Source organism: Talpa occidentalis, unplaced genomic scaffold, assembly GCF_014898055.3.
Source record: "Talpa occidentalis isolate TD23 unplaced genomic scaffold, MPIMG_talOcc4v2.1 talOcc4.7, whole genome shotgun sequence".
NCBI classification, from domain to species: domain Eukaryota; kingdom Metazoa; phylum Chordata; class Mammalia; order Eulipotyphla; family Talpidae; genus Talpa; species Talpa occidentalis.
This window is the reverse complement of record NW_023605083.1, coordinates 110486356-110514064: the sequence shown is the minus strand read 5'-3', so window position 1 is coordinate 110514064 and position 27709 is coordinate 110486356. Positions and strand designations below refer to the sequence as shown.

General features: G+C 45.3%; 1 protein-coding gene and 1 long non-coding RNA gene across 7 annotated transcripts in view; one reads left to right on the top strand and one right to left on the bottom strand.

Moving 5' to 3' along the window:
* Positions 1–20020, bottom strand: part of LOC119232865 (uncharacterized) — a 49622-nt gene extending 29602 nt beyond the window's left edge. Inside the window, exons 1-2 of one of the 2 annotated variants that reach the window (XR_008549458.1) lie at positions 19780–20020; positions 19246–19352 (exon numbers count right to left, since the gene is read on the bottom strand). This is a non-coding gene — a long non-coding RNA (uncharacterized LOC119232865). The remainder of the gene's footprint in view (positions 1–19245; positions 19353–19779) is intronic. The other variant, XR_005122209.2, reaches the window with a different exon arrangement.
* Positions 1–27709, top strand: part of MSI2 (musashi RNA binding protein 2) — a 468006-nt gene that overhangs the window by 82391 nt on the left and 357906 nt on the right. For 3 of the 5 annotated variants that reach the window (XM_054688818.1, XM_037495203.2, XM_054688819.1), the window contains exons 1-5: positions 11857–11926; positions 12213–12253; positions 12582–12663; positions 13389–13473; positions 17374–17415. In XM_054688818.1, the coding sequence (XP_054544793.1) occupies positions 11865–11926; positions 12213–12253; positions 12582–12663; positions 13389–13473; positions 17374–17415 (312 nt within the window). In that variant the 5' untranslated portion in view covers positions 11857–11864. Of the gene's footprint in view, positions 1–10428; positions 10592–11649; positions 11927–12212; positions 12254–12581; positions 12664–13388; positions 13474–17373; positions 17416–27709 lie in introns of those variants that run through there. The other 2 variants (XM_054688817.1, XM_037495200.2) reach the window with 2 other exon arrangements.

The following is a 27709-nucleotide window of genomic DNA, read 5'->3' as shown; positions in this document are numbered from 1 at the left end:
CCCAGTGTGAAAATGAGAAAGGAGAAAGTTATGAGCACTTTTCCCCCTCCAAGATAGAGCTTTTTAAACCCCCCTCCCATTTGGAAAAGAAATAAAAACAGGACAAATCTCCATCATTTAAAGGAAACAGATCTTTAACTCTTTCAATATATTAAACAAATGTTAGGAGTAAATAAATTATACATAAAGATATTTGTATGTTAGATGAGTAAAAAAATGTTTGAAAAATAGTTTCACTCTCTCTTGGCCTTACACCCTCTGCCTTTTTTCATGCTTTTACATTTTCCACATATTTTATACCTTCAGTTGTGACTATCACAATATTACCATCCTGGCTTTCCTATATTATCCAGATGTAGAACAAGGACCACCTCAGCATATGCACACATGTGCTTATTTTTACTTTCTTGGAAGAAAACAAATTAGCCCTGAACTTAAATTCTTTTTTCTTTTTTAAAGAATTATTTTTATTTATGCATACAAGAACTGTGGTGCAGGCCAGAGGTGCGGGGGTGAGAGGATTCACCAGAGACAGAATGGGAGCGGAACAGGTGGATCTACTGAAATATACTGCTGAGGGGAGCAGCGGTCTAGACAGGAAAGGTCTGCTGAGCCATGTGGGTTGCCTCCCCACTGGATCAAACTCTTGCTGCAGTGGCTGCTGCTAACTTCACAGTACTGAGATTTAACCCCTTACACCACCAGGGAGGCCCAAAGGCCTAATTGTTGAGGAAAGATAATTTAAGGGAAATATGTGGGTCATTTACTTTTATATGTGATGACATTTTCATGCAAATATTATTTGATATAATGATGATTTGTCCTTTTGATGCAAAATCTGCCATGCCTGCTCTTAAAAGTAAGGTTCATGAAAATATGGGAGACAACTAAAGCGAACAAGACTCTTTAAGCAGAATCGCTCAGCATGGAAGTGAAATGCAATGCTAAAATGTAAACAAAGAGCATTGCGTGAAAAAGAGCCTGTTTAAATGAATCTTGCCTTTCCAATTTGAAGACTGCTCATGGTTGTTAGTAACGAGTGAAGACATTTAAATCATATATACACTTTTATATTTTGACAGTGACCTTTTATAAGTGTGCAGTGGGGATAAGAAGAGGAGCAAAGCGATGCTCCAGAAAGAGCAGTTTAGGTAATTGAACATGAAATGTGTTGCAATCTGATAACATTAATAATAGGCAATCACTACTTTATATCTAACGTGCAGTTCATTTGGTCAAGGTCTAACTAGAGCACTCTGCTAATATATGAATCCTGTGGCAGACCTCTAAAGCAAGCAGTTCTGTTTTAGAGCATTTGGAAGCATCTCTATATTAGGCATCTATTCTGTGCAACAAATTACCCCCAAACTTAGTAGCTTCAAACAAATATTTATTCTCTCACACAGCGTCTGAGGGCCAGGGACAGAGAATGGCTGAGTTGGGAGTTTCTGGTCTCTCATGAAGTTGGAGTCAAGGCGAGGGTAGATGTCATCTGAAGGCTCAAATGGGGCTGGCAGATTCTCTTTTAAGGTACCTACGTAGCCACCCTGTCAAGTTCAGGGTGTTGACAGCAAACCTCATTTTCTCCACATGGACCTCTCCATGGGAGCTCCTTGGGCGTTGTTGCGATATGGCAGCTGGCATCCCCCAGAGCAAGTGACGAGAGAGAGAAAGAGAGAGAGAGAGAGAGAGAGAGAGAGAGAGAGAGAGCGCACGCGCGCATGCATGCACATGCAGAAGACAGAAGTCACAAATGCTTTTTGTGACCTCGCCTCAGAATTCACCTATCATCATTTCCACCCTGTTCTGTTCATTAGAAGGCAGTTACTAAGAGAACACTCGGGGGGGAAGGGAATTAGGCTCCACCTATTTGGAAGAGTACTAAAGGATTTCTGGACATACTTTAAAATCATGATCCCCTACTTACAAATGGAGGCAGGTGGGATTGATGGTGGCTTATTGGCTCAAAGTCACAGGGTTATTAGTGAGACCCTACATTTAGGGAATTTATTTCCTCTCTGCTGTGCCTCCACATATGAAGCAAAAGAGCAGACCCCACATTCCTGAAGTTACGGTACACATCCAAAGACTCTCTTTTTAAAATGGCCAAGGCCTTCTACAAGTGGCAGGGGGCTTTGTGTCTGCAACTGGATGAAATGGACATTAAACTGGGAGGGGGGACTCAGCTTTCCCCTTCATCAGCTCCGCGACATTAAAGGAGAGAAAAAAAAAACACCTCTCAGGAAGGTTTCCTCTTTTGCAATAAAAGGTGAGCTAGCTGAGTGGTTTCCAAACTTGGCTGCCCCTCACGATCCTCTGAGGAATGCAAGACTCACTAGTATTACCCATAATCTACCGCTGGCCCGGATTATTTTTTATGCTTCCCGGCCTAACATTATTTGAAATCCTTTCTTTTGATTGGGTGTACCCAAGAAAATCATTGGTTCTTTTTTTTTTTTTTAAAAGATTTATTTATTTATTTGTTTATACAAACACTGGATACAGTCAGAAGCGCGGGAGGGTGAGAGAATTCACCAGAGCCAGAGCGGGGAGCAGAGCAGGCAGAAAGACCGAAGTACACTGCTGAGGGGAGCAGCGGGCCGCAGGAGAGGTCTGCGCGCCATGTGGGACCCTCCTCCAGTGGCCGGGGAGCAGCCGGGGATCGAACCGGCGCTGCAGAGGCTGCGGGCAGCTTCGCAACCCAGCGCTCAACCGCTGCGCCACCGGGGAGGCCCGAAAATCATTGGTTCTTGACCCCTCACTATAATCATCCAAGGAATAAAAAGGAAAAAATTATGGCATGGCCCTCCCCAGGCCAAATCAATCAGACATTCTGGGGTGGAGCCCAGGGATCATTATGGTTTGTTTCATCAGTTTCTTTCAAAATATTTGTTTTCAACCTTGACTGCACATTATAGTCACTTGGGAAGTTTAAAAAAGACCACAGCCCTGACTGTTCCCCAGGACAGTTAAATCAGAATTTCATGGGTAGAACTAAACATCAGTATTTTTTTCTTTTTTTTTTTTTTTTAAGATTTTTATTATTTATTTATGCATACAAGAGCTGGGGTACAGGCCAGAGGTATGGGGGGTGAGAGGATTCATCAGAGCCATAGTGGGGAGCAGAACAGGCAGATTGACTGAAGTACACTGCTGAGAGGAGCAGCAGGAGAGACAGGAGAGGTCTGCTGCACCATGTGGGTTGCTCCCTGGCTGGCAGGGGGATCGAACTCATGCTGCAGAGGTTGTGGGGAGGTTGTGTCTTAACTTCTTGTGCCACCAGGGAGGCCCTAAACATCAGTATTTTTTTTAAAGTACCCAGGTGATTATGACATGTACTGGGTCGTCCTATGTTTGCCTCATTTGACACAGTTCCAATGTTGCCTCACCTATAAAAGATTATCAACAGATAAACTGAAATCTTAAATGCCACAGTACTCTAAGAAAAAACTAATTTTTAATATAAACTGGAAAATATTAAAAATTTGAAATGGAAGTACTAAAAATTAAATGGAAAGGAGTTCTATTTATGGCAATACTGCAGAGTAAGTAAATTAAAAGTCCTTTCACTATAAACCATTTAGAAGTACTGGTCAAAATGTAAGGGACATCCACTGACAAGTACTCATGGACAGTAAGTACAGGCCAGAAATAAGAGGGAGATGACAGCATTGTGAGCCAGTAAGCAGATGAAGCTGTTCTTAGGTAGATTTGCGGGCCTTCAGAACCAGAAGTTGGAGCATGAAAGTGGGGAGGAACTGTGGTTTGGGCCGATTAAAAGTGGGAAGATGTAACTGAGAGCCTCACATAAAGCTGAATCCCTCAAAAGGATGAATAACTATACAAGTAACTCAGCGGTTAAAAATCTCCCAGTGGTACAGGGAGACAAGAAAATGTCTTGGCATGAGTTGAAAATGAACACAAAAAGTCTTCACGAAGGGCCTCCCTGGTGGCGCAGCGGTTGAGCGCTGGGTTGCGAAGCTGCCCGCAGCCTCTGCAGAGCCTGTTCAATCCCCAGCTGTTCCCCGGCCACCGGAGGAGGGTCCCACATGGAGCGCAGACCTCTCCTGCCGCCCGCTGCTCCCCTCAGTCCTTCTGCCTGCTCTGCTCCCTGCTCTGGCTTTGGTGAATTCTCTCACCCTCCTGCACTTCTGACTATACCCAGTGCTTGTATAAACAAACAAATAAATAAATAAATCTTAAAAAAAAAAGTCTTCACGAAAACTCAGGATTACAGCCCATGTAAATTTGGGGCTGGAACTTACCCTACCTGTGTGGTCCAGGAACCCTAAAGCTGAACAATGAAGAAGCTAAAATTATAAACTCAATACCAAACTACAAAACATACATGGATACAACCCACTAGAAGCAAGATGTAGCAGGTACAAGAGCCCAAGAACTTCAATGACAGGACCATCAGACTTTAAAAGTTTTAAAAACTATTAAAGACATAGGGAACATTTGGAGCTATGAGAAAACAATATTATTAAAAGGGGCACATCTGAATAAGAACTAAATAGAATTATATATGTCACTTCTAGTCATTGAGATGAAAAGCTCAGTGGACAAGTTACGTCCACTGAAGAACTAAAGAAAAATCCACAGTGGATCTGAGGAAATTGCTCAGGAAACAGCACGGATAGAAGAAATTAAGGAAAAATCTGAAAGAAAGCTGTGCATGTAGGATAGAAGGTACATTATATACCCAATATGCGTGTCAGAGAAAAGAAAACAGAAAATGGGAAGGAGGCAGGATTCATATATTGCTAGATGATGGCTGAGAGTTTTCCAGATTTGAAAAACAACAACAACAAAACAAAACCATGAATCCCGAGAGTTTGGATATATAATAGATTTTGAACCAGGTAAATAAAAAGGAATTCACATCTGAACACCACATAGTAAGAGTGCAGGAACTCAGACAAAGAGAAAAATCTTAAAACCAGAAATAAAAGACCTTATTTACAAAGGCATGAAGACATTTAGACTGGCAGCAAATGTAACAGCAATAAACAGAGAAATAAGAAGAGAGGATATATTCAAAAAAGTGTTGATGGTAAAATCACTTCCAATTTATAATTTTACACCCAGAGAAATAATCATTCAAGGGTAAGAGTGGAGTAAGATAATTTTACATTAATGGAGAGAACAGTCACTCACAAAACCTTCCTGAAAGAACTACTAAAGGATATGCTTTAAGGAAATGGGTGTTTAACCTGAAGAAAGGAACAAAGGTAAATAGATTGGTAGACATAGGCAAATCTAAACAATGACTGTATTGTAGAAAACTAAAATGAAAATAGAGATTAAATTTAGGAGTATAAAATGCAGGTGGGACTAAAATAGCAAGCAACAATAACAGGTAAAAGGGAGGCTATAATTGAAGTTGACTCTTTCTTACCTTATTGAATTCTTTAGGAGGTTTGGAACAGTGTACATGTTAAAAATTATAATCACAAAGAGAAAAGAAATACAACCTCTAAATTTGTAAAAGGAAAAGGGAACAAATAATTCTTGATCCATTTACTAGAAGAAAGGAAGTAAAGAAAATCTTAGAGAAAGTAGAATAAAAGGTGCAAAATGAGACTAAAGACATAAACCCAAATGTCAGAAATCAATAGATTAGTAGAGTTTCTTATACATTGCTAGTGGGAGTACAAACTGGAATAGCACTTTGGGAATGTTAGGCATTATCTTGTAAAGTTTTACATTCACATATCTCATGACCCAATAATCACTCCAAAGATAAATTCTTGCCATATACACCAGAAGACAAAAATATTGCCAGCACTGCTTGTAATAGCAAAAAATTGGAACAACTCAAAGGCCTATTACAGGAGACTGGACAAACTAAACAGTGTCACAGGCGTTAAATGGAATATTACTGAACTATGAGAAATAATGAACTACAACCAGATGCAACAATTTAGTTGACTGTTAATACTGTGTTGTGTAAAAAATAAAATAAGGCTCGGAAATTTTTTTTAAAGATTTCTTTATATATGCAAGAACTGGGGTATAGGCCAGAGGTGTGGGGGGGCTGGTGAGAGGATTCACCAGAGACAGAGTGGGGGACAGAACAGACAGATTGACTGAAATACACTGCTGAGGGGAGCTGTGGGCGAGTCAGGAGAGGTCTACTGTACTATGTGGGTAGCTCCCTGGCTGGGGATCGAATTTGTGCTGCAGTGGCTGCAGATAGCTTCATAGGTTGCGTCTTAATCCCTTGTGCCACCAGGGAGGCCCTGATACAGCATTTAAAAAAGCGTAATACATACAAGATTAAGACTGATTTTGATAAAACATTTTAAAAAGCAAAAGAACAATACATACAAGATTGAGATTGGTGGTTACTTCAGATGGGGAGGGGCACATAGCTGTTTGTAAGTTACTGTCATTGCTTTATTTTTCTAGTTGAATAGTAGGTTTATAGGTGTTCAGGATATCAAAAAATAAAATAAGGCCATGAATATACTCAGTGATTATAGTATGTTTATACCAGAGAATATGATTAGTATATTTTTGTGACCCTAAGTTTCATTAAAAATATCAACAATCGGACCTCCCCGGTGGCACAGCGGTTGAGTGCTGGGTTGCGAAGCTGCCCGCAGTCTCTGCAGTGCGGGTTGGATCCCCAGCCGCCAGGCCAGGGTCCCACATGGTGCGCAGACCTCTCCAGCCGCCCGCTGCTCCCCTCAGCAGTGTACTTCGGTCCTTCTGCCTGCTCTGCTCCCTGCTCTGGCTCTGGTGAATTCTCTCACCCTCCCGCGCTTCTGACTGTACCCAGTGCTTGTATAAATAAATAAATAAATAAATAAATCTTAAAAAAAAAAATCAACAATCGCATTAAGTGTAAATGGACTAAACTTACTAGTCAACTAAGTAAATAAATGAACAAGATCCATCTGTATGCTGTTTATAAGAGACTCACTTGAAACTTAAGGACATAGAAAGGTTGAAAATAAAAAGGATGGAAAAAAATATGTCAGGCAAATGCTAACTGGAAATTGGAGTAATTATATTGATCGCCGGCAACTAGACTTAAAAGCAAATAGCACTGGAGTTAAAGATCACCTGTGTGTATGTTAAAAATTCACTAGAAAAACACAGCTTATCTAAGTTTGTATGCACCTAATAACATAGCTTTAAAATACATACAGCAAAAAGAGATAACAACTATTAAAAAAAAATAGAAAACTGAGTAGCATAGTAAGATTTTAAGGTTTTTTTTTTTGATGTTTCTTATCACATACTTATAAAAATACAGAGAGCAAAATTTGAGAGACTTATGGGAGAAATGAGCAAATTCAATCATGTAAGAAAATTTTCATGTACCAGTACAAAAAAATGATAAAATAGACCAGCATGGCTATAGAAAATCTGAGTAACATAGTTAATAAGTCTGATTTTAATACACTCATATAGAATGCTTCATTTAACATTAAGGCATTCACATTCTTTTCAAAACCACATGATATATTTATGAAAATCTACCATTTACCAAAGCAAGTTTCAACAAATAACAAAGAATCTGCTTCATACAGCCCACCTTCTGTGACCCTGATTCAGTTAAGTTAGACATAAATTACTAAAAATCAAAGCAAAAAAAATCCTAAGTAAGTCATATTTAAAATCTATTCTTTTTTCTGGAATGATAATAGAAATTCTTCATCTAGTGGAAAGCAATCAGAATGGTATATGTGGAGTAAGATATGTAGCTTTAAGTTTTAAAATTAAAAATAAAGGTTGAAAATTACTTAAGCCATGAATTTAAGAAATCATTAAATAGGCAAGAGAATAAACCCAAGGAGAAGGAAGAAACTAATGTTATATATTAATAATAATATATATACACTCATATCAAATATAGTGATATGTAATATAATATATAAAAGCAATAATTAATGAAACCGAGCAATAATATTAACTAAAGCGGATTGTTTGAAAACACTAGTAGAAAGAAATACTAGTTAGAAAAGGATTTCTCTGGCACAACTGATCCAGAAAAGAGGGGATACATATACAATAGGTTAAAATGTATTAAGAGAAAACTACAAGTAGCATTGGTGAAAATTTGAAAACCTACATGGTGTGGATAATTTCCTGAAAAATGGATAAAAATTGACTCAAGAAGAATAAAAATCTTAAAGAGATCTATAACCATTAAAGGAAATGGAATAAGTTTTAAAAAAATCAACCTAGGTAATACCCATCCCAGACTCAAACATTTTAACCAGCAAGTTCTACCATAACATCAAGGAACATGTAATTCCAATTATATACAGAATGTTCCAGAAAATGGAGAGAAGTATTTACCAGGTTATTTTATCAGGCCAGTATAACCAGACAAAGGCAATAAAAGAGAACAATGCAGCCAATTATATTTAGGCATAGAGATACAAAAAAAATCCCACAGTGAAATTAGATGTTGACTTTTGTTCACTCCTTCATCCTTTGAATCGTTCAACAAATATCCATGTCAATCATGCACCAGTAGGCACTGTGCTAATACATGGAGTGCAGAAATGGATGGGCGCTGTGGTTTGGTGGAGATCAGCAATAAAACAAAGGATCACATAGGGTAAGGTACATAGTGGACATGCTGGCAGGGATTACAGTTCATACCAAGGGGGATCTGATCTGGTCAGAGAGATCAGGAAAAACTTTCCAGGTACAAAACTGGAGTAAGAAAGGATGTGGGAAAATTGCTTAGGCGGCTACCCGGATACAGTAATGGGACGATGAATTCGGAAGATATTTAGGAAGCAAAACTCAACACTCAAGATGGAAGGAGTCAATCTGAACAGCCGTCAGTCTCGTTTGTAGGATGGCTGGGGTTCTGTTCACTGACAAGGAATCTTAAAAGAGGTTCAGATTTAGGGGGAAAGAATGTACCTGTGATTTTGAATATGTTGAGATTAGGGTGCCCTTTAGGAAGGAAGGTGGAGAGGTTGAAAAGGAAATTAATTAGACCCTGGAACTCTGTGGTGGTTATTTAAACCCATCCTACAGAAAAGCTCACCCAGTAAGGGTATATGGCTGGGGAGAGAGAACAGACACCAATATTTACAGGAAAGGCAGAGGAGGTATGGGGCAGAGCAGACAAGGAATGGCTGGAGAGGCAGGAGGAATACCAGGAGAATGGTCATCAAAGATGCCAAGGGAAGACTGCTATGTCCAGCAGTTTCATGAAGAGACTTTAAGAAGGTGAAGGACTGACAATGCTCTGGAATGGTCTAGACCCAAGGGCTACATTAAGTGAGCTGGAGAAGAAATGCATATTTATAAGTCATTACAGATAAACATAGTGCAAAGGGACAACAAGAGGGATTTGGGGGGACAATGAAACTCTTCTGCATCTTGGTTATGGTGATTCTCAGATTCTATGATTCTATGCATTCTATTCTCAGATTCTATGCATCTGTCAAAACACATAGAATTACAGACCAAGATGAGTAAATGTTATTAAAAATTAAAAATAAAAACAATGTGGTAGTGGAAATTTAAGATCTAGTTCTTTGTTGGTCACTGACTTTGCAATCACAGCCCTAGGCCCTCTTTGGGTTTTAATTCAGTTCACTGTCAGCTTGGGCAGGTCTACAACAGGGAACAAGGGCACCTCACTCTCTTGTTGTGTGAAGGACAGAATAAACAGGCAAGCAGCAGAGCCAAAGGGCATAGGGCCATAGCCAGAGACCCTCTTAGGAATTGGCTGGTGGGGCTGAGGAGCTTCGGTCCTCTGGAACCCTCATGTAAAACATGGGGGTTGGATCAGGAAAGGCCTTTTCCCCTCTGATGGTCTGTGGTTCTGTTGAAGTCCAAAACACAATCCCGTTAGCTTTGCTGTCTGCATTTTGTTATTGAGAATAACCATAATAAACACTTATCATAATAACAACAACTGGCTCTTAGATACATGAGACCCCGGATGATTGGAAAAGCTGCTTGGTGTGCTTGGACTTGTGGTTTAAAAGCTTTAAACCTTCTAAAAATCAAATAAAGTAATGCCTTCATAATAAGATAACCCACATCGGTTTGCAATGAAAAGGGGACTTTTACATTTGTTTCTTTCAGTCCCTCTGCTCACCCCATCACTCCTGTCTGGGAGGAATTATCCCAGTTTAGAGATTAAGAAACTGGTCACCCAGGGCTTTGGCTTTGGGACTTTCCAGATATCCCACTTTCCCAAGACCCAGAGTGGATTTGGTAGTTTTGGTATTGAGTGTATTCACTGTGTCCTAATCCTGTGAAATTTATGGAAAAGTGCTAATTGGACATCAATTCATGCTTAACATTAATTTGAGTAACTGATGAACCACCACTTTACGTTGCCCCTTATGCCGTATTAACGCAATTTATTGTAATAATTTAAAACAATAAGGATAATTGTATCCTTATTGTTTTAAATACCCCATAAATTGAATCCAGCCTGAATCTGGTCAGTTTGGAATCTGCTGGAGAAGTTTGCAATGCCTCTGGGAAGCTACAGACATCGTCTTTTTGGAGTTTTCATTGCGGGAAGGGATGAAGCCGGCAACTATTGAGCCCCCACGGCGTGTCAGGACTCGCGCGGCCCCGCGATGGTCCTCGGGTGAGTCTGAAGTTTCTGCTACTCTCAGCTACTACCCCCCGCCCCAGAAGGTTCTCGCCCTGCTCCAACTTCACGCATTTTACTATCGGCAGAGAAACGGAAAAAATGTAAGGAACAGGCTAGAAAGGGGTTTCTTTAAATAACCACCTTTCCTAGTCCCTCCGGAGACGCCCCGACACTGTTTCTCTCCGTACCTCACATCTGCTCGAAACCCCAATCATTTGACCTTGACCCCTATAAACCTACGCTGCTTTTTAAACGCTGCACAATGACTCGCGCGGAAACCCTTTCTCGGGCACGTTGTCGCCGCTGAAAACGCGTAAAGTTCCAAAAGAGCGTCTCCGGGGCACGGATTCGTACCTCTGCCGCGGCGGGCGGGCGGGCGGGCGGCGCGCGGCGCGGCGCGGCGCGGCGCGGCGGCCGGAGAACTTGCGGCGCGAAGGGAAAATAAAACTTGTGGCTGGCGCGTGTGCGGGGGTGTCCGCGCCCCGAGGCCCCCGGCCTGCGGGCGGGGAGCCGGTGGCGGCCCAGGGCGCGCCGGGCTTTGGGTTTGATCCCGACGTCCTTGACCTAAATTTCTGCTCGGCGGCTGGAAAAAGGGCGCAGAGCCGGCGCGCGGCGGGGCCCCCCCGGAGCCCGCGGCCGGGCGGCGAACTTGAATGGGGAGGCCGCGCCGGAGGGGGGGAGGGGGCGTCTCCGGCCGGCCCGGCGCGCGCGGCCCGCTCCCCGCGCCCCCCTCCGCGCGCCCCCGCCCCCCGCGGCCCATGTGACCCGGGGCGGTCGGGGCGCGTCCCCCCGCACCCCGCGCCCGCCCGGCCCGGCCCGGAGGCGGGGCCCCCGAGGGCCGCGGGGCGCGCGCGCCGCCCCCGAGGGTCCGGCCGCGGGGGGCCGGGTGTGCGCGCGCGGGCGGGCGGGGGCCGCGCCGGGGTGCGTGACGTCACCGGCATTGGTTACACGACGTTCTAGAACCCGCCCCGCGTGCGCGGGAGGAGGCGCGATGGGGGTGGGGAGGGGGAGGGGAGCGGCGGGGATGGGCCGGGGGGGCGGGGACGGGGGGTGTGCGAGCCGCGGGGCTGAGCGCAGCCGAGCCCACGTGTGACGGTCTCGCCGCGGCCCCGGCTCCGCCGCTCGCCGAGACTCGGAGCCGCCCGGCGGGGGGAGGAGGAGGGGGAGGAGGGCGCGGGAGACCTCGGGGCGCGGAGCCGGCCGCCGCTCCGCTCCGATCGCTGTGGGGCTCGGTCTTTTGGGGGTGGGGGGGCGGGGGGGCTCAGAGATGGAGGCAAATGGGAGCCAAGGCACCTCGGGCAGCGCCAACGACTCCCAGCACGACCCCGGGTAAGTTTCCAGCCGCTGCCCGCCGCGCCGCCCGGGCTCGCTCTCCTTGCGGCGCCGGGGACGGCGGAGCGCGGAGCCGGCATCGCCCGCGCCCCCGCCGCGCCCGCGCCCCCCGCCCCCGGGGAAGTTACACACCTTGGGGCTGCGTTTCGCCGTCACCTTCCCGCCCCCCCCCGGGCTCCCGCTCGCCCGCTCCCCCCCGCTTTCCCTTCAGCTTTTGTAAGTTACACGTCAAAATGGCCGATCTGACATCGGTGCTCACTTCTGTTATGTTTTCTCCCTCTAGTAAAATGTTTATCGGCGGACTGAGCTGGCAGACCTCACCAGGTAAGGGAGGGAGGGGGGGGCGCCTGGGTCCCCCCCTTCTTGGCTGCTTTATCGCTCTTTGTTATCCCGGTATAGGAGCCCCCCCCCCGCGCCATTGGCTCCCCACTTCTCCTGTGCAAGGTTATTTTTTTAAATAGCAAATCCTTTCCGAGCCCTCTACGCGACCTCTGTTGCCGAATTCCCCCGCGTGTTCACAAAATGCAAAAACAAAACAGAATAACAACAGAAAACTACTTTTGGTTTTTGTCCTTGATCAAAATTTGCATTGCCTTTTTTCCCCCCCAACACCTTCTCCCCCCCCCCCATCTCTCTCGTTCTCTCTCTACAGATAGCCTTAGAGACTATTTTAGCAAATTTGGAGAAATTAGAGAATGTATGGTCATGAGAGACCCCACTACGAAACGCTCCAGGTAAACCATTCCCTTCTGGATTTTGTCTTTATTTTAGAACAAAGTTTAAGTGTTATTTTTGGAGGTGTCTTCAGAAGTGGCTGAGCGGATTTAGAGCGGGGCTCAGGCCGGTGGCTGGTTTCGAACGCCGCTCGGCGCACGGCCCCCCCCCTCCCCAAACCCCAAAGGTTATTGTTAATTGGGGCCGAACTCTGGGTGCGGAGATGCCCGTCTCTCCGCTCCAGGTCCTTTCCCCGTCGCTCCCTTGTCTTCTGTTTAAAATGACATTCAGCTTCATTCACTTTACACAGTTGTGTTTTTTTTTTTTTTTTTTTTCCCCTTTTAGTGCATGCTTTCCCCACACTCCAAACTCCTCAGCCCCCTCAGCGGGGTGAATCTTTTCTAAGTGCGGAGGTTTCCTCCGGAATAAAACAAAGCGTTAAGGAAGGGAAGGGGAGAGGAGGGGGGGGGGGAACTGAGGTGGCGAAAGAGTGGAGACACCAGCATTTTCCAAGTTACCTCCACCCGCCCTGCCCCGTGCCACTTCCCCCATTAACCTTGATGTTTTTTTCTTGGGAAGTGGAGGTTGTAGACAGCAGGCGAATTGGTGGGGGTGGTGGGGGGTGTGGAAAGTGGGGGCTCGTGGGGGGCAACTTGGGCTCTGTTTTGCATTAGGACTCACTCCTTGTTGCTTTCATTGGTGTCCCATTTTCTTGTTTGTGTTTTCTCCCTTTGTCTCATTTCAGAGGCTTCGGTTTCGTCACGTTTGCAGACCCAGCAAGTGTAGATAAAGTATTAGGTCAGCCCCACCACGAGTTAGACTCCAAGACGGTAGGTTGCTTTTCCCTGTTGTTGTTCTTCGCCCCTTTTCAGGAACGATCTTGGGCACTGACAGCCCTATTTAAAGGGACAGCGTCTTCTTTAGCTGCTGTGCTGAGCACTGAGTACTTTCAGGCAGAGCTTGCAAGTTGGCTGGAAAGTTCGCTGGGATGGCTGGGTTTGAGGCTTTCTTTTAGAGCCTGTCCCACTGCAGCTGCAGATCCTGCCAAGCATCTGACTGGGGGGAGGGGTGGTCTTGGGCAGAGGCGATCTTCCTGGCCAAGGGACCGTGCAAAGAAACTCCACCACAGAGCAAATGCAACTTTTGTCAACCCAGCACAGCCCTCGGTTACTCACTGACTGTGGGGATTGGCCGTTCAGTGGCACAACCTGCTCCACTGCTGAGAGGGCGCAGGGGAGGTGAAGGGGCAGTGATCGCAGACCCAGGCAACAGGTTCCTCCTGGGGCATTGGCATTTGGAGTGTGGTTTGAGAAGGGAGGGAGACCTCCAGAGCCAGGCTGGGCATCCAGTGGGTGACTCCAGATGGCGTGAAATCTAAGGCCGAGAAGTCCTTGGGTTTCAAAGTGATTCCCACCCCTCCTCCCCCACTCAGATTCTTTGAGTATGGACACTTTTGGAGCATTGAAAGCTTTTAAAATTGAGCTTTGAGGGAGGAGAGAAAAGGAAGAAAGCTTATCTGGTGTATAATAATAAATTGAATGGGGAGAGAGCAGGAGGGCTGCTCGCAGTGTTTTATTTGGCCCCCTGTGTTGGCTTTGTGACTGTCTTCCTCCCTTCCCTCTTGCGGGTTAGAATTTGCCCACAGTGTTTATACATTCTCCTAAGCAGGGCCCTGAGGTGCTACTGGGATGTAGTGTGGGGCTGCCTGGGACTTCGCTTCTCTGTGGTGGGCAGTGGGACGAGGCCAGGGGATTGGGTTCCTAGTCCTGCTGCCCGTGGGGAACTTGGGCAAGTTACCTGTCTCTGGGCTTGAGTTTCCTCTTTGTAAAATAAGGGAGTGATGAGGTGATCTTTCAAGTTCCTTTGGGACTTGAGCATAGAAAGAAAGAGAAGAAAAACACCAGGCCACCACCTTTGGTGTGTTGATTTTGCAAATTCACCCTCACTAGCTGATCTGAGGTCCTGTGCAAGATCTCTAACCACCTCCTCCCTAAGGAAAGACCCCCCACACCCTTAAGTTGCTTTATTAGTTGTGCTGGATTTGTCATAGATGGTGGCCCAGCCCTTTTGTACTTTTAGATAATTTCATTTCAGGGACACTCATTAGTAGGGTAATAATGGATGTCTGAAGGATTTTTTTTTTCCCCATGAATTTTCAACTAGACATTTCCCCCCAAAAAGGGCGAAAAATTGAAGAAGAGGAATATTCCAAAGTATTCCAGCGTCCATTTGGGCATTTATTATCCACTACTTCTCCCTAACCCGGGCAGGAGATATAATAGCGTATTTGGTTTTCGTGGTGGCTGGTGGGTCCTACCCCTGGTATCAGGCACAAAGCCTGCTGTTTCCCTCCCTAATTGCTTGTAGACATGTTTTGGTCGCTATTATTTAGAATAACGTAGCTTTTGACTTTGTTTCAACGTTCAGTGCAGGAGGCAGAAGCGGTTGGTTTATTGACATGGAAACGAGGATCTTGTTTACCGTTACCTTAAAAGCTTTGTTTAGGTAACGGCCATTCACATCCAAAATAGTACCCTAGTCTTTTCCTAGAGGATTGTAGCTACAGTAAGTAGAGCTGTACCTAACTAACTAATGTTTTAATTTTCGGTAGTTTTCTTTTTTGTTCATTTAAAAAAAAAAAAAGTAGTTGACAGGGATGTGCAAAAGGTTGGGATTTGCCATACTTGCTGACCCTCCTCTCCTCTAAGAGCCCCAAGTGTGAATGCACACTGAGTGTGAGCACACACTGGGTGTGAGTGCACACTGGAGGACTCCGACCGTGCTCAGCAACACACAATATAGGCATTTGGAGGCATTCGGAATTGGCTCTGAGTTTTGTCATTTTCAATATTATCTTTTTTTAGTGCTCTGTTTCCTTCAACTCCTTGCCTCTCCACCACATGCCCCTCACCTTATACCCCACAAATAAGGTGACTTATGATTTCAGTTGTGTGCTGGTCAGCTAAAAAAGTACTTCAGGGGAGTGTTTATGAAAAGACGTGTCTGTCTTTACGTCTGGGCAACTGAATGGAAAATCCACACCTGTTGTATCTCTCTTGTAGACAGTTCTAGCCAGTGCTGAATACACCTGTAGATGTGGTAATGTTAATCTTGATGCAAGGCTAGTTTCCTAGATCAGAGATTTTTGTCTGTTTTAGTTTTTGAAAAATAATCTCTCATTTCTCAGGTGATGTTTAAAGGTAGAGAACAGGCTGCAGGCTTCTATTAGCTCTTGAAACTACCTTAATAAAGGTGGTAAATCTTCGTATAAGACAGCGGCCAGGGTCCTAGGAGATGGAAGTCTGGGGACATTTGAATGATCCCTGGTGTGCCTTTCCTCCCTCCTCCGTGTTTTTGCCCCAGGTAGTCCTCTTTTTCTCCCTCCCTTGGCAGAACTGAAAACAAGGTTCAGATTTACATTTTAAAAGGGGAACATTTTAATATGAAAGCCCAAGCCTATAAATAAATAACTTGTCGCAACATCCACACCACTTTCTGTGTTGAATTTTACCCAAAGATTTGTGACATTTAGAAATCTAATGAAAACCAACAATGGGAATTTTTTTGGGGGGTGGGGGGGACCCTCGCCGGTGGCCAGGGATCAAACTGGCGCTGCAGAGGCTGCGGGCAGCCTCGCAACCCAGCGCTCAACCGCTGAGCCACCAGGGGAGGCCTGGGAATATTTTTTTTATTCCTCCCCTTCCCGTATTTTCTACCCAACAACTCCCCTCCACTGCCCCCTGCCCCAAATCAGCCTGTTAGATTCAGATACTTCTGTGGGAATTGTTTTTGTATGGAAAGCCAGTTCCTGACTGAGAATCCTGTGTTCCACTGGTGACTGGTCTGGGGCATCGGATGTTTTCCCCTTCTGCTTGGAGTTGGGAAGGAGGAATGCCCTAATTGTTAAACTGGAGTCTCATTTTTTTTTTAAAAAACCTTTTCCTGAACGATTTTCTTATACTTTTCTAATTTGGGTTTTTAGTTTGATCATGTTTTTTACCCCCTGCGATTTCCCCCCCCCCCAATATCCAGGCAGATTTAGCTTGTGTGTTTCCACTTCTTTATTTATTATTATTTTTTTAAGAACCAGCCAGCCTCTATAGTTTTTGACACCTGCTTTTTCTTGAGGTATAACTACAGAATGAGCCATCTTTTTGATTGCACATTGTTTTTGCTAAAGTGAGTGAATTAATTCAGGCAGAGCATGGTGTTAGATGTCTGGGGGGTTTTCGGATGTTGATTTAAAAATTTTTGGAATCCCCTTCCCCTTCCGTGTTGTTTAGTTATCCTCAGGGGGAGGAAATACCAGCCACTTACCTACTGCTGGAGGATTTTTACATTTAATTTTCAGGGTATGATTTTTTTTTTTTCAACGATGATGTTCCCATCTTTTCTTCTAGCCTTGCAACACAAATTAGATGCAGGTACCATTTAATATTCAATGTCTTATTGCCTAAATAAGAGCACCTGAGATCTGGCCTATTAAGAGCATTACACATTGAAATATATGGTGGGGCATTTCAGAAAGTATAGTTCTATCTGTTATATCTTGGGAGGTATAAGGAATGTTTAGATTGAAGTTTCAGGAACTTTGAGTTGCTTGGGAAATTACTAAAAGAGTGGTTATAAGCCTGAGAAATGAGTGATTAATAATTAGGTGATTAATCATAATTTGTTTCCTTCCCTCAAAGCACCACAATTGACTCCTACTTTTCCCATTTTTTTCTCAGATTGACCCCAAAGTTGCATTTCCTCGTCGAGCGCAACCCAAGGTAAGTAGGAGAATCAGTTATAGGATTTTAGCGTTCAGAGATGGTTGCCAAGGATTTCAAATTTCAAAACAGAGCACTAGCAATGAAGCATTGAGACCTGGTGCGCGCTGTTCCTTCAGGGTGCCAGCTGGTGCCAGCTGAGAGTCCAGGCGAGGAGCTCTGTGAGATAACCAGGCGTCCCCACGTTAGCCATCTTAAGGTGGGTTCTGAGCATCCAGTTAAGGAGCAGGGACAAACCAGCAACAAGCCTGTGCCTTAGCGGGCGACGTGGCGCTCTGTCTGTTGCAATGTGTATGCAAGCACTCTTATTTGTTTTCAAGCATTGCTGAGATCATATTGGGAGAAGTTGGACATTTCCCTGTAACTTTCTTTTGGAGGGTACTCTTTTGAGGCCTTGCACTTTGGACTTATGGCGAGGGGTGGTGGGCTTTAAGGAAACAACTTCGCCTTTCTTGGGACAACAACTTACAGGTTCGTAGGGACCTGTATATGGCGGGAGCAGCAGTGGCCATCCCGGCTTCAGGTTGGTTGGATCAATCAGACACACTTGAAATCAACAGTGCTGCGACTGCTTTGTGCAAGTACTGGTGCCGGGCAGAGAAGTGCTGCAGATGTTGTAACCATGTTGGAGTGGTGCTACAAGGCTTGCTTAATGGATTAAGATAGGCCTTCACCTCCTCACAAGTGTGGAGCTAACACAGTTTTCACTAGGCTTGCCAGGTGTGGCTATGTGAACACAGCTGCATGAAGCTAAAGATGAAATTTAAAGGATGGTGGCTTAGATGTTAAATTTGCAGTTTTTAATTATGCTTTTTTCTTCCCTGAGTAATGCTGGATGAAACATTTTCTCTGTATCCTGTGGCCTTGGCACTTGTAGGGAAAGGGAGAAACGTGAAGCTTCTGACTGTAGGTTATAAAGGGAAAGAACTGTGGCTTCAGCAAATTGAGTTACTTTTATTAAGCATCGCCTCCTAGAAATGGAACCTTTTAATTGTGTAAAGGAAGGAATGTTTTTGTACATTAATAAAGGAAAAGTTGGCTGTTGCAGGTGATAGTTTGAGAACTTCAGTTTTGGAGCCTGTTACACGAATCTCTGTCTTGCATGTAATTCCTTTTCTCTCCCCTCCCCTCCCCTCCCCTGCCCTCTGCTCCCCTCTCCTCTGCTCCCTTCCCCTCTCCTCTCCCTTGTCTTTCAAGGGAAGCATGAACCTCTTAAGTAAAATAGCAATACATTTTCTTAAGACATTTTTTCCTAATGCTTAAGCAAGTAATGGGAATTAATGAACCTAAGAGGTTATATTATTTCTTTCCTCAGCACAAACTTGGGGGCTGTCTTATCTGTTTAAAGATTGCTTTCCAAACTGTGTGTAATCCTTGACATTTCAGAAGGCTTTCCAGCGTTAGCAGTATATCCTGGGTTTGGAAGAATCGCTGTTTCTTCCATAAGTGTGAATCTTCAAATTTCCAGGTTAGTCATTTGATCACCCAGAAACTAGGATCAGATTACCCGAGAGGGAAACTGGAAAAATCCCTGACTTGGTCAAACCCTGGGTCTGACCTGTTTTCTCCTTCCCCTTGCTTTTTTTAAACGAGGAAGGCAGCGTTTTACTGAAATATACTCTGGCGTTTGGTTTTTCAGCAATGCATTTAACTTGAAAATGAGACAACTCTTAAGATCGTCAAAGTGTATACATCCTCCACCCCTCCTCCATCCCAGAGTCTTGGATTTTTCTCACGAATTGTCAGACTTTTAGATGGGAACTAACATGAAACCCATTGGGAGAGTTCATCATTCCTTGGATTTCTAGAGATTTAATAACAGTATCTTACCTTTTATAATCTACTTCACAAGGGACTTTCCTGTTCGTTATCTCCACCTGAATTCCTGGTGCTATGACGCTGAGTAGATTGCCTTCTCGCAGTCTTAGTTTCCTCACCTGCAAAATGGGATAGTAACTCCCTTAGAAGGTGGTTGTGAAGAATACTAGCACCTGATCCCGGGTGAGGGCCTCATGATGTCTTCTCCTCCTCATTATTGGTTTGGGCATCATCGTTGTTATTGTTAATTTCAAGCTTAGCAACTTGGCTTCAGATCTCGGCTGTACCACGCCTAAGCTGTGTGAATTTGGGAAACTTATTGAACTTCCTTTAGCCTCAGTTTTCCCATCTCATAGGGTTTTATGCAGATTTAATAAATTAATACAAGTGCTTAAAAAAAAGCCAATCTGGCACATGGCAATACCATATGTGTTACTTGCTATTTTTACTGTTATTTTTATTAGACTCGCACACCAGTCCTACGAGAGGTCTAGCAATAAAAATGATAGCGATTGAGTTTATGTATATTAGTCGCTCAGTCTTCACCTCTGCCCTATTACGTGGGTACTAGGATCTTTGCCATTCCTCATGGATGAGAAAGCGAGGTGCAGATGGGTTGAGAAGTGGTATAAGGAACACACCCAAGCAGCCTGCTCCAGAACAGGCTCTCTCCCAGTGTGCCCTATTGGGGGAGCCTCCCAGGGGGTGGTCTCTGAGTTATGGAGTTGGAGGCAGCTCAGTCGCCATCAGGCTGTGAAGGGCAGATCCTCAGGCAGTGCTCAGAAGTTCCAAGTTCATTTCATGGGACCAGGCAACTGGCTCAGCTTCTATGAGGTCACCCTCTTGTGGGGCACCAGTCTGGTCATATCTCTCCATCTGACCCCTCTGGGCATCCTTTCAGAGGGGTCTGGGGTTGCTCAGCCTCAGTGAGCCATCCGGGTAATTGGTGAGGTGTGTGGTGGCCAGAGTTGGAGCAGAGTGGGGACAAAGCTCCTTCCTTATCCATGGTTATTTTCCCACAGAATTTGAGCCTGGCCACAGGGACTTCAGACTGATGTTAGTGTTGGCAGCCTAAAGCCGGCTGGCAGGAGTATAGAACTTTAAGTCAACCCTTATTTGTTTACTGTTTACCACCCTTCAATAAAGCTTCTGTGTGCGCGCGAGGGTCTCGGTGGCTGGGTGAACTGTGCCTTTCCTCGTGGACTGGGTGAGGAGCTTGAAAATGATATGTCAGCGTGTGTTTTAGTTAAAATTCATTTCTCTGCTTTCTAGCTGTCCCTCGCTAACACTCGCCAGAGAAATATTCCGTGGAGGTGTTAAAACAGGACTAGTGGAAAGAATTTGTAACTTAATATGAAAAAAATCTATGGCAGTGAAGAACAGATTTCATGTTAGTACTGTCATAATATTCTTTAATGTATCATATAAATAAAAATCTGTTTTGACCAGAATTTTTATGAGGGACCAAAGGGAAGGTTTTGAATCCTGCATTTCATTTATCCCACCCTTCCTGATGTAAATGTGACGTCTCAAGTGAAGTATAATGGGGCTTTATTAACGAGTCGAGGGGCGACTCTTGGGAGACTAGCGGCAGCTAATGAGTGAAGTACAGTTTGATCAGAAGCAGATAGGTCTGTTCTGTATCTTCCTCTTTCTCCAGATGATTATTTCATTTTGTAAAATATGTAAGAGGCTCCCCCCCATCTTTTTAAAAATTAAAATGGTCCTGCTACTCTGAAAAGATGGCTTAATTTGAAACCATTGGAGAAATGGGGATTGAGATCAGTCTTGTCATATCCTTTCTTCGGTCCTTTTGGGCAGAAATGTGGGCTGCTTGCAAGTTTTGCTCAAGCTCGTGGGTTCTTTTTCTTGTGTAGACAAACTAAGAGACTGCCTGGTATCTGCTGGCAAGAGTGAGTCTGGGTGTAACTGACCATCCATGCTGATTGTCCTTGTGGATAATAAAGTCTTACATTTTAGAAACTAAAACATTATGTGCCAATCACGGATCTCTCATTTCTTTGACCTCTTTCCACTTGCCTTCAGTCACAACTGTGTGACCATGGCCAGGTCATCTAACACCCCCCTCCCTCAATTCCCTCTCTTTAAAACAAGGGGAGTAGAATGCCCAACAGGGAGTGATTTTTTTTTTTTTTTTTTTTAAATTTTAGGTGTTACCTTTCAGTCCTTTTTTTTTGTTTTAAGATTTATTTAATTATGCATATAAGAGCTTGGGTGTAGGCCAGAGGTGGTAGGTGAGTGAGAGGATTCACCAGAGACAGAGTGGGGAGCAAAACAGGAGGATCTACTGAAACATACTGCTGAGAGGAGCAGCGGGAAAGACAGAGAGGTCTGCTGTGCCATGTGGGTTTGCTCCCTGGCTGGGGATTGAACTGGTGCTGCAGTGGCTGCTTATAGCTTCATAGTGCTGAGATTTAACCCCTTGTGCCAGCAGGGAGGCCCCAACAGGGAGTGATTTTAAAGATTAATGCAAAATTCTTTACTGGGTGCCTGGTACCAAGTGGCACTCAGAAATGCTTGCTGATGTTATTAGAGAATTATTTTTATGGAATGAAAAAATTTTTATGGTGAAAACGACCTCATAAATCCTAATTAGAGTGTAAGCTGCCTGATGGCAGGGAGCTGTGGGTGGTAGGTTTTCACTAACTGTGAGACCAGTGAATTGAACCGAGCTGGACTTTTTCACCTTGGAGGCAGCTGACACCCGGGGCAGTTACATTGGTTGCCCTAGGCCCCACAGCTAAGTTATGGCAAGGCTCAGCTAGATGCCTGGTTTTCCTGTTCCTGTTGCTGATGAGGTCTCAGGGCCTGGAAGGTTCTCCGTGAAACAGATGCACCCTCAAAGGGCACCAGGATGTTCAGCTGGCTCCTCAGAGTGCCCCCCCTACACCATGCATCCAGATGGGTGTAGTGCAGCACGAACGTTTTACACATGCACCTCCTGTTCCGGGGGAGCAGTTTCTTGGCAGCTTCTCAAGGGCGAGGGGGTGAGCTTTCGGCATCTGGCCTTCCCCTACTGCTGTGGGTCAGGTCATTCTAGCGTCTTGCCATCTTGGATGATCTGCAGCTGTCATCTGGGCAGCCACAGTTAACTGACCTGCTGGTGGGTTTCTCATTCCCAGCAGGGATGTGGTGTGTCTGAGTACCCGTCCACCACATCGAGGACCCTGGGGATTAGTGGCATGGTGTCTTTCTTCTCGGCGATCACAGCTCCTTCCTCCCTTCCAGTCAGCAGCAGGTGTCAGCTCGGGAAGAAGGGCACCTTGTCCTACAAATGTCCTTTCCCTCGTCCTTTCCTCCTAGACTCTTGTTTGTTTTTATTTTTTAATATTTATTTATTTATGCATACAAGAACTGGGGTATAGGCCAGAGGTGCAGGGGGTGAGAGGATTCACCAGAGACAGAGTGGGGAACAGAGCAGGCAGATTGACTGAAATACACTGCTGAGGGGAGCAGTGGGCGTGACAGGAGAGGTCTACTTCGCCATGTGGGTTGCTCCCTGGCCTGCCGGGGATGGTACTCATGCTGTAGTGGCTGCAGATAGCTTCATAGCGCTGTGCTTAATCCCTTGCGCCACCAGGGAGGCCCTCTTGTTTGATTGTTAAGGTCAGTCTACCGAGATGATGGAGCACCTGCGTCCTATGTCATGTTTTTGGCATACAGGTGAGACCCCTCTGTCCCTGGGAAGGGAGGAGGGGGGGGCACTCTGAGGAGCCAGCTGAACATCCTGGTGCCCTTTGAGGGTGCATCTGTTTTTTTGCCTTATTTTTTTAAACCCAGGTGTTCTCTGGCTCAAAGCCCTGAGAATACACAGGAGGATGTAGTTGTTCATTTAACAAGAACTCATTTAAGCTTTCAGTTGCTGAGGCTACGTGTGCATCCATTTTGGGGGGAATTCAGGAAACCCTCAGTGGCTTCCGAATGCCCACAGATCTGTGCAGAGGGGTATTTCCTGACTCATCTCACATTTGCTGCCTTGAAACTGAGTGTTCGCCTTTCTTCAAATAGCTGCTCTTTGTGTGCATTCCCGCCCCCACATTTCCCTGCCTTCTTTCTCTTGAATAAAACAGACCCTTGTCCCCTCTGTCCAAGCCCTACTTAGTCATAACCTTTTCCATAAAGTTGTCCTTGCTTCCTCTTGAAGGTAATACCTTTTCTCTGGATTTCCTCAACACTTTGCCTCTCGTTTGACTGTGGGCCTGCCTGCCGTAACACTGACACATTGCGGGGTGTCCTGCGAGGCACTCTCACTCATTTGTTCACCAAAACTTGTCAGGCACCTGCAACATGCCCACAGAAACTGCGAGGTTCTGGGGATGGTGTGAACAGTAAGACAAAGTTCCTGCCCTCATGGAGCTTTCACTCTGGCGGGGCAAGTAAGCAGTGAGCAGTGGACAGTTCTGGAACACATGGTTGGAGGTGAAAGCCTGCACAGGGAAGAGCACTGGAAGGTGGGTGTCTCTAACCCACTGTCACTTCCAGGATTCAGGAGATATTTACCAAGTGTCTGCTTAGCACCAGGAACTGTGTTAGGCACTTTGTTCTGAGTTTATGGTTATTTGGACTCATGTCTTATTACCTTCACTGGACAATAAACTCCAAGGGCACAAGCATATTTCACTAATTTTAAAAAAACCGTAGCTCTTAATTACTGTTCTTTTGCATGCCGTCGATCTCCATTTCGATAGAATGAATACAGAGTGACGAGAGAGAGACAGTATGTCTACAGAGATCATCCCTCCAGGTTGGGAGGAGAACTGTTCCTGGTGATACAGGAGAGGATGAGATGAGCACAGCAGGAGAGGTAGGAACAGCATGAGGAGGAAGGAAGAGTCGAGATTGCTTCCTGGAGGAGGAAGTGGTTTTTGCCCCAGATTCTGAAAAGCAGGTAGGAAGGAAGAATGGCAGGATTATGCGCTTCCTCCTGGGGCTAGGGGACAGCACAGTGTGCAGCTGTAGCTGAAGGTGTCACTGCAGAGTGGTCTGGGGTGAGGCTTGCAGAGTAGGTGGAACTGGGTTGTAGAATGCCTTGAATGCCAAGCAAAGCCAGAGAGTTGGCACTTTATTTGGCCAGTGCTGGGGAACCTGTTGTATGTGTGCAGATCACATGGATGCCTTGTTTGATGTTCTGAGCTTTTTTTGATTTTACTGATAGGACCACGACTAATGGGGTTTCGTGGAGAACTTTCCATCCTAGATCAGACGCATCCACCTAATTCGTCCTGTGTTCTCTTAGACTGTCAGTCCTTCTTTGGGAGTGATGTTCTGGGCACATCCTGGGCTGTGTGGCAGTGTGCAGAGAGCTCTGTCATTCTCTTGTTTCTACCTTCTGCACCTCTGTGCCTCCTTAATAAGGGAGCACAGTAGAGCCCACACTACATAGTTCTGTACTTTGTCCTCGTCCAAGCCGTGATCTTGATTTAACTTTGTGCAGACAGTGAGATGTCATTTCTTGGTATGGAAATCAGAGGTTGCTGGTATGACACCAATGTTTGTGCCCCGTGGCTCAGAACAGCCTGACCTGTGACTTCATAGGTTGTGATTGCCTAGGGTCACCTTGGGCCAAGTGCCTGCCTGGCATGAAGAACATGATGTTTCGGAATCTTGACCTCTGCCTGCTGTGTGGTATGAGGGGTGTGAGCAAACACCCCTAGTACATTGTAGCATCACCAGGTTGTGTAGTCCAGCAGAGTCAGGTATCCCGCTGGGCCCTAAGCACAGCAATGTGTCTCCCTCCCATTTAAGGGTAGAGTGCATTAATCTCTCAGCCTTCTGGAACGTTATTCACAGGGTGGGTGCCTGGCTGTATACTATTTTAGTTTTGAGACCTTGAATAATCAAATAGAAAAATGAATTCAAAATAATGGCTGTCATTTACTATGAGTCAGTGTCTTCCAGAGACCATACTAAATCTTCAGATATTTAGTCTCCTTTCATTTAATCCCTACAATACTGCTTTACAGTAGTTGGTGTTTTCTCCATTGGGCTGATGGGTAAACTGAGGCCTAGGCCAGCTTCCCTAAGACCAGAGAACTTGTAAGGGTCAGGGTTGACCTTTGAACCAAATCTGCCTAAATTGCAATTTCTTGTTCTTTTAACCACTAAGCCCCATTTGCCTTTAGCATGGATGGGTAGATTTTAAATTCTAGTACTTTGCCTGATGGCTATAATATAATCAGGCCGAAGAACAGAAATTGTTGTAGTCTGGTAAGGAAGCTTCAGGTTAATTTCTGTTGCCTGTTTTCTAAGACCCTGTTTAGCTGCATTAAATGTCATTACCAGCCATGAAATTTTGGGTGCATGAATGGTTTTGCGCTTCCATTTCATCATCTGTAAAATGGGACTTTTAATGGTACCCGCATCATAGAATTGTTTCATTTATTTTTATTTTTAAAAAAGATTTCTTTATTTATGCATACAAGAACTGGGGTACAGGCCAGAGGTGTGGGGTGGTGAGAGGATTCACCAGAGACAGCGTGGGGAACAGAACAGGCAGACTGACTGAAATACACTGCTGAGGGGAGCAGCAGGTGAGTCCGAAGAGGTCTGCTGCGCCATGTGGGTAGCTCCCTGGCTGGGAATCAAACTCGGCTGCAGTGGCTGCGGATAGTTTCATAGGCTGCGTCTTAACCCCTTGCGCCACCAGGGAGGCCCACATCATAGAATTGTTAAGGGCATTGGAGAGTTAATGTGTATAAGGGGCCTGAGGTGTATTCTGCACATAGTGGGGCCACTGCACACATGTGTTATCTGTTACTGTCGTCAGCGATGCCCGGCTCAGGCCGCAGGAGACCTTGGCCTAGCAGGGTGGATTGCCCTCTCTACTCTGCATCGTGGAGAGTTGGAAAAATCTTTCAGTGGCTTGGTCTGACTCTGGGGTCCTGACTCTGAAAGGGGAGATAGTGGGCCTCCTTTATCTTGGGGATGTTCACGGGCATTAGGAACTCATTTCCTCTTCTGTATCTGATGCCTGTGTTTCTGCTGCCTGTGAGAGAGAAGTCCTGGGGAGCGGCTAGGGACAGCTCCAGCACTGCTGTGTGAGAGGACTCCCTGTGCTCCTGCTCCCTCCCAGTCCTGGTCTTTATCTGCCTGGGGGTAGTTCCACCAATGACTGATCTGAAAGCATCACATTCATTTATTTGTCACTGGCTGTGACAGGCAAGTTAATGCTAATGGATTCTTTTTTTAGCCTGTTGTCTGGGATGAGTTTCTCCCAAATGTCCTGAAATCTAAGGACTTAGGGAATGTGTAACTTTTATGATGAGGAGGGGTGTGAATGTGGGGGGAATGGACTTAAAGGATAATGGGGTTTTGTGTGCAAGGGCCTTAAGTTTAGGTTAGGAGGGGAGAGCAGGCAAGGAGGGGATGTTGGACTAGCCCAGAGTCTTCGTTTTAAGAAATCCATTCAGAGCTCTAAATTGCTGTTTCTGTTTCAATTATGTGACAATTTCAAGGGTTTAGAAAAATCTAATAAAATGGTCTTGATGATGCATTCTGCGGAGAGAGTGCTCCAGGAGAATAAATTCCTTGGGGGTCAAGAGATTCTCGTTCCTGCCACCTCAGGCCTTCTTTCGACTGGGTTTTTACATTTTTATTGTTTTGAAGGGCAGAAAACGGTGTTGAAATGTATTCAGGGCTTCATCCATATCCTCCACTGAAATGAATTATTCTCTTTGGGCAATTGCAAATAGATGGGGCACTGCAATCACTAGCTCTCTTTCTTTCTTTCTTTCTTTCTTCTTTTTTTTTTAAAAACTGGCATGTTGTAAACGACTTTCAAGCAGGGTTTGTATGTGTAGTGATTTTGAATAAAGCACCAAAGAGAAGAAACTGGAGGAGGGGAAAGAGTGAGCAGAGAGGCCCTATAAAGTTTTTCTTTTCTCCAGTCAAAGCTTTTGATAGTTTCCCAAAGAACAGAAGTTTACAATGGAAGCTGGCTCTCAGCTGCCTGCGGGAGCAGAGTGCAGAAAGACCTAGTGTAGCAAAACGTGATGCTGAGTGACGTTAATGAGGTGACCGCTCTGGTGGGACGGAGACAAGGAACCAGGGAAGTAGCAGTTCCCAGGACTTGCTCTCAGCTCAGTGGGCTTCCTCCTGCGTGTGTGTGTGTGTGTGTGTGTGTGTGTGTGTGTGTGTGTGGGCGTTTCTGTGTCGGTGCACGCGCGTGCTGGCTCTCCGAAGTCTCTCCATGGGTGTTTTAACACCAACCCTCAGTGGGAGGCCACGTGTGGGGAATTTTCTTCCCACCTGCTGAAGAAAAGTAAAGTTTTAAGAAAAATTGGCTTTTCGTTTGACTATCTAGGTACCTTCTAGAACCTATGTGGGTGGCATGCAAGGCTGACACCATAGGGCACTGTTGGAACTCCCAAGGCCAGAGTGTCAAAAGTCAATATCCTCATCTCTGAAATGGGAAGAGAAAACCTGTAGATACATGGCTTTTTCTGGCCCTCTCCCT